This window comes from Nicrophorus vespilloides, unplaced genomic scaffold (assembly GCF_001412225.1).
Source record: "Nicrophorus vespilloides isolate i.1.1-1 unplaced genomic scaffold, Nicve_v1.0, whole genome shotgun sequence".
In the NCBI taxonomy this organism is placed as follows: domain Eukaryota; kingdom Metazoa; phylum Arthropoda; class Insecta; order Coleoptera; family Silphidae; genus Nicrophorus; species Nicrophorus vespilloides.
The window spans coordinates 1-7080 of NW_017096846.1; the positions used below are offsets into that span (position 1 = coordinate 1).

The following is a 7080-nucleotide window of genomic DNA, read 5'->3' on the forward strand; positions in this document are numbered from 1 at the left end:
ACATCAAGATCTGAAAAGTAGTCAGAGAACCGCTCTCTGAGTTTGGTAAGATGAAATTAGAAAAATTTATTTACCCCATTTTGGGTAATTTACCCCGGTTCCCCGACCGCTGCTTTAAAGCAATATTAATCTGTTTAAGTATCAAATAATATCCTAAATCTTAATTTAATTTAGATCTGCTTAAGGATTATCTTTGTTATTTCAGCATTATTTATTTATTTCGGGCATTTTTATTTATAGTTTTCAATTAATTATTTAATGAAGTTTTTTTTTTAAATTCATGTTTCGATGTGTTTAAAATTTGATTTGATTGCTTCTTTAGATAGTTCTATCAAAAATCCAATGTGTTTTGTTTCTTTGATCAAAGACAGGACTGATACATACGGAAGATGGGAAATACTTGATCGAACCGGTGGAGGAGGAGATGCGCACCTCTGGTCGTGAGCGCCGTCACGTAATCTACAAAAAGACGGACGCGAAACGGAAACGGAAGAAGAAACGGAAGAAGCATTCGAGGAACTGCGGAACGCGGGAACCGAAACGGATGGCCGAGTATTTGAAGCGTGCGGATCGAGAGTCGTCGAAAAAAAGCATTATCGACGTGCAATGTTTCAGGATCGAGTGGCAGAAGCATAACGGGAAGGTCCGGGTGCAGGAGAAGAGGCACAAGCATCGGGAGCGCATCAGTATTCCGACCATAGCCAACGACAACCTGAAGAAGCACAAGTACAAGAAGTACAAGCGATCGGTGAGCAAGCCCCAATTCGTGGAAACGCTCCTCGTCGCCGACACTTCGATGGTCGAGTTCCACGAGGATGGAGACGTCGAGACCTACTTGCTGACCATCATGAATATGGTATTATATGCACATAAATCTGCAACTGCAGACCGGTATTTTCTCGTATCGTTACGCTCGATCAAATTGAACGATTACGTTTGCAATATACTAGGGTTCTCTTCTTTCCTTCTTATTTTCGCTTTTTTTTTAATTGTTCAATGAATTCCGACAGGTCTCCTCGTTGTATTTGGATCCGAGCATCGGGAATCTAATAAAAGTGGTCGTCGTGAAGATTATCTTAATCGATGATCCTCTCTCTGAACCGGAACTGAACGTCACGGTGAATGCGGACAGCACGTTGAGGAATTTCTGCAAGTGGCAGAAGTCTCTGAATCCGCAGAACGACACCCATCCTCATCACCACGATGTCGCGATCCTCGTGACCAGGAAGGACATCTGCGCCAGGAAGGATACGCCTTGCAACACCTTGGGTGTAGCGCACGTAGGTGGCATGTGCAAATCGGAGAGGAGCTGCAGCGTGAACGAGGATAACGGCATCACCTTAGCCCATACGATCGCCCACGAAATGGGACACAAGTATGCAAAAAAAAAAAACAATCTACAGTTTGCTTCCAATGTTTCCGTTCTCGTTGTTCTGGATGTAATTTGCAGTTTCGGGATGTACCATGACACGGATAAAATCGGATGCAAAGGGAAGGAAGGGAATCGGTTGCACATCATGACCCCCAGCTTCGAGGCAGACACCGTCCAAGTGAGCTGGTCCAGATGCAGCAGACGCGATATAACAAACTTCCTCGAGTAAGTCGTTACGCCGTGATTATCATTACTATTATCATCATTACTATTTCCCCACGATCCGCTGCGATTCCGATATGTTTGCATATGAAAATCCAACTCATTCCTCCTACAACTCCCCCATTCACCACTGGAGGCGGAATTTCGGTCACGTCTCGAAAAAATTGAGATGACTTGTGGAACTACCCTTCACATCGTCTGCAGGGAGAGAAGAGCAGCGGAGATAAAAACTCGCGTATTTTTATTGAGTCTCGTCCTGCAGATATAGAGAGAAAGAAAAAGTTTCCACCAAGTTTTTATCACTGCCTTCCTTCAACCAGATATTGTTTCAATGTCACATACAGATTTATTTCTTTTCGCCTTCCTTGCATGACTTCAACTCTATGTATATTATAAACATATTACACTTTATTACATTTTGAGTTATTCCAGCAACAACGTATAAATATAATCCAATATTAAAATCACGATACGTACCAAATTTTCAAATATTAATATGCTTACATAACACGATTTAAAGGTGGAATCAAAATTCACTTTGTTTTCAATTAATAAAGTTACGTAAATATTACTTATGCGTTGAGCGTTTTGCATTGTCGATGGAAACAGTGGGATCGGCGCATATATTGACGTAAAATTAATAGTTTTCATTACTTCCTCCAATTAAACTAGCTAAGACGCGGAGGAACCGGTGTTTGGATTTCATTAAGCTCAGCTTTCTATTTTGCGCTTACTAACGCTCGTTCCTAGTTTTATTATTCGCACTAAAGTTTACACTTCAATATAAAATGTATTATGTCATCACTTTGGATCCGAGATATTACTAATTAGAGATTATCTTCATACACTAATTAATCTTTAATGTTTTCCAGTTAACTAGTTTTATCGATAAAAAAAAAATAAAAATTCATTTTATATACGCGAGAAATTATTATTAATTTAGACACATCATGTATTGATTCTGTAAAATGTTAAGCGGTGAATTTGTATGTGATTAATATTATATAATTTACATGTAAATTGTATTGTTTCTGTTTGGCACAGTAAAGGAATGGGAAGATGTCTGCAGGATGCGCCTTCGGAAGGTTCTGAGAATTACGAGTATCCTGAGTTGCCGGCCGGTGCCATGTACAATGCGGAATACCAGTGCAGATTTCAGTTCGGTGAAGACGCCCAGATGTGCACGCCGCTGGATGAAATCTGCTCAAGACTTTGGTGCCAAGTGAATGGAACGTGCACGACGCAGCTACGACCAGCCGCCGCCGGAACTCATTGCGGGAAGCACAAGGTGAGTCCTAACAGCGATTTGTTGGTCATCTTATATTTATTCTTGTTGTTGTCCACCTAGTGGTGCCAGGAGCACAAATGCGTGCCCATAATGGAGCCACCCGTGGCGATAGACGGTGGTTGGGGTGAGTGGAGCTCTTGGAGCGACTGCTCGAGGACCTGCGGTGCAGGAGTGTCCATCATGCAGAGAGACTGCGACCACCCAAAACCCTCTGCGGGTGGCAAGTTCTGTGTGGGCGAGCGCCGCCGTTACCGGATCTGCAACACGGAGGCCTGTCCGGATGACCGACCCTCCTTCAGGGCCAAACAGTGCAGCGCCTTCAATGATCACCTGTACGAGGGAAAGAAGTACATCTGGGTACCGTACTTCGATCAAGGTCCGACGATAGGTAAATTGCATTTGCATACGATCTAAGCTGATGTCTTCTTTATGCTTTGCAGACGAACCTTGCGAGCTCTACTGCAGCGACGTTAATGACACCGTGATTGTCCCTTGGGGCGAGCACGCGCTTGATGGAACGCCTTGCAACGTTGGCTCCAGAGACGTCTGCATCTCGGGCATATGCAAAGTAAGCGCAATTATTCAGACTATTTACTACTACGCTCTCCGGATAACCATTTTCCAGTCTCCGTAATCCTCTGCAATCTTGCAAAACGCACTTCAGCATCGACTCTCATCATTCTCCGTTTCTTCTGCAACCTTCATTCATTGAAACATCCTGAACCAAGGATTATAAAAAAAAATATCAACGACAGAAAACAGTTTAATTCTAAAATAACAATTACAAAAGTTTATTAAAGTAAATTATTTCTTTAAGTAAGATATTTCCAAAAACCATTTCGGTTATCTGAAATAATAATCTTCATTTGTATAGATGTCGCGATCCGTTTCGTAATCATCCAGTTTTAACGCGAATGCTTCCAAATCCTCACCCCTTCTAAGTTAATTAGTTCGAGGAGAGGTCTAAAAAAAAAGGAGAAAAGTCGCCGCCTCAATTTCATGCTTGATTTACTTTCGTCACCCCTAATTTAGCATTCCTATTCCATCGTGTGTTTTTTTTTTATTTATTTATTTATATATTATTATACCTTTTTCTCTTTGCTTTTTGGCAGAAAGTTGGCTGCGACTGGATGGTGGATTCAACAGCTGTTGAAGACGCCTGCGGAATATGTCAGGGGGACGGCAGTACATGCGACACGATTAAGGGTGTTTACAGTAAACAAAGTTCGGGCGCCGGCTACAGGGAGATGATTGTTATTCCAGGTACGAGTTTCGGAGGGTCGGCGACAGCTGGATCTTGGTCTGTGCATGGCATTAATTAGCAACTTTCCCTACTACTCTCACAATTAAAAAAAAAACAAATTTTAAACACTGTTTAGATACGGTGTATCAGTGGTGGCTCATAATTATACTTAGTGGTTTGGGATGCAGCCCTTTAGAAGTAGCCATTAATATGTATGGAAGATGTTTATATATGTATCAGGGGTTGCTCGTAATGATTTTCAATGGTTTAGGTTGTATTTATTCAACCCTTGTGGATGTATCGAAGATGTTTATGTATGTACCAGTGTTTACTGTTAAGGATTTGCAATAGTTTGGGCTGTATTCCTACACCCTTCATTGACAATTTATACTAATGATGTTTATGTAAAGATTTGCAATAGTTTGAGCTTGCAAATGATTTGGAAAGAGTTGATTTGCACAAGTTCATTTATATTATGTAATCAAAAAGTGTAAATGTGTAATTTTTATTGTTGTGCAGCTGGATCGAGGAACATCCGCGTCGAGGAGACGGATTACTCGGAGAATTACATTAGCATCGGAAGCGCATCGTCCAGGAAATTCTACCTGAACGGTAAACGGTAAGGCCGAAGAACACATTTCATATTTCGCTTTCCCCCATGCAAATGCGAAGAAATATCTGAAAGATTGTGTGTTTTCAGGCACATCACTTTACCCGGAGAATACACGGTGGCTGGTGCCCAAACCCTGTACGAACGAGACAACGAGCTGGAGAAGATCCGAATCCCGGGACCCATCCAGGAACCCATCCTCCTCTACGTAAGCCCTTTTCGCTAATTCAAATTATTTGGAAAGAAATTCGGTTAAGGGAATCGAAAAAAATGAAGAAGAGGGAAAAAAACAGGAGGAGAAGAAGACGTTATTCCATTCCACTTAATCTACTTTTGTTTCCCTTCTCCCTCTTTCGTCCTTCCGAAATAAAACCGCGCTCGAGATTTGACTTACTCCGCGCGATAACTTTTCCCCTTCGAAGTTTTAATTTATTTGGGAATAAGGTGGTTATATCCTCCCACAGTTCTTATTTCTTTCCGTATTTTTTTTTTCTCTCTCTCACTTCTGGCTCTCCTCTTTTTCTTTTTATTGCGTGGGACTTATAATTATAATGGAATTGCAGATGATATTCCGAGGGAAAACTTTCAATCCGGGCGTTCAGTACCAGTTCACGATGTCGAAACGGGAACCGCCTAAGCAAGTCAAGTATTCTTGGATCTTGGGTGATTGGTCCCAATGCTCGGTGACTTGCGGCGGAGGCGTCCAAGGACGAAAAGCCCTTTGCCAGGAATCGTTGATGTCCATTAACTCGACGATGGTTGATGGTACTTCGGTCATTGTGGATGAGGAGAGCTGCGAACCTTCGGAGCAACCGGACATGATGATGAGGACTTGCAACGATGATCCGTGTCCTTCGCACTGGTGGATAGGTCCTTGGCAATCGTGCCCGGTCACGTGCACCAAAAAGGTACGAAACCTAAAAGCAAGCGACATCTCTGTTCGGGGTTTCGGTAGCTCTAATATCGATCCTTTGTTATTTGCAGGGCGAGAAACCTTTGAGGCGTCGCAGCGTGATGTGCGTGGACGGCCTTGAGATGGCCCTCCCGGACCACTACTGCTCCACCCACACGAAACCTACCGAAAGGGAAGTCTGCAGAGCTTTACCTCCCTGCTCCGAAGACAGATAACACCACTTAACCCTCTGCATTGTATATAAGTTTCAAACAAAAAAAAAATATCTTTATTTTATTTTCTCTAACACAACTAACTTTAAGATAATCGATCTCTAATCCTTCCGCTCCCTTCTTTTCCTCTCTATAAATCTCTTGTACATAGAATATTTAATACGAATTTTATTTACATATTTTTTTTTAATAATATTATTATTATTATTTTAATAAAGACTGAAGGATATTACCACAGTTTTTTTTTTCTTCTTTATTTGTTCAAATTGTATATTCGCGAACACGTGTACAATTACGCGATAAATCTGCGATTGTAATTAAAACGTGTTTTTGGTGAGGGCTCGGGAAGCGAGGAAAAGGCGGATCCTGCGGTAATTGATAGCAGTTTGATTACAGATGCGATGCCGGCAATACAACATGTTAAAATCGCGCTGTTTCAATTAAACTCGGCTTGAATAATGCACGATCCGACGTTCGAAGATTAAGTGCCTCTTCTGGGAGAGGTTTTGTTCGTTATTTCTTTCATTTCCTTTCCAATTATTCAAAAACACCTTGAATGGGCAAACGCTCAGAAAGTGTGCAGGAAAACGCATCTGCTTGTTGTTGTTCTTACAATTTTACTAGAAGAAAAGCATTATCAGTTGCGGTTACAAAAAAGAAAAAGGAACATTGTGAAAGTAGGAAGTCTTCGCTTGCTGGAATCCTTCCTTATACAGTGAAACAGCACTGTTGTTGGTGCAAAAACGAACATTAATCAACGCGAAACAAGATACTGGAAAACTTTACTGATTACATAGTTTGTTTGTTTTTTTAATTATTGATAAGTTACATCAAAGAATAATTATTACCTGCATGAAATTCATTATTTCAATCTGTGTTTATTAATGTAATATTATATAATTTAAAATGAACATGAAATGTGTTCTTTAATACAGAAATATTGTGAAATATTTTGATGTTTAATCATAGAAATTTAGTTAATTCTGATTGTGTTATACATGTGAAGTTACAAATTGGTGTAAATTGTAACAGAGTAACTGTTTATCTCTAATTGCTAACTTTACTGATTACATAGTTTGTTTGTTTTTTTTAATTATTGATAAGTTACATCAAAGAATAATTATTACCTGCATGCAATTCATTATTTCAATCTGTGTTTATTAATGTAATATTATATAATTTAAATTAAACATGAATTGTGTTGAATTGGTTCTTCTTTG

General features: G+C 40.4%; 1 protein-coding gene across 1 annotated transcript; it reads left to right on the top strand.

Annotated features, from left to right (window-relative positions):
• Nucleotides 1–367: 367 nt before the first annotated feature.
• On the top strand, nt 368–6018 carry LOC108558297 (A disintegrin and metalloproteinase with thrombospondin motifs 7; the record flags this gene model as incomplete). The annotated part of the gene is made up of 12 exons (XM_017915171.1): nt 368–552; nt 616–856; nt 1011–1375; nt 1451–1597; nt 2639–2882; nt 2943–3258; nt 3323–3450; nt 3995–4145; nt 4645–4744; nt 4826–4943; nt 5299–5643; nt 5720–6018. Coding segments are annotated over 12 exons (2484 nt in total), but the record flags the coding sequence as incomplete, so codon positions are not given.
• Between the last annotated feature and the right edge of the window lie 1062 nt (nt 6019–7080).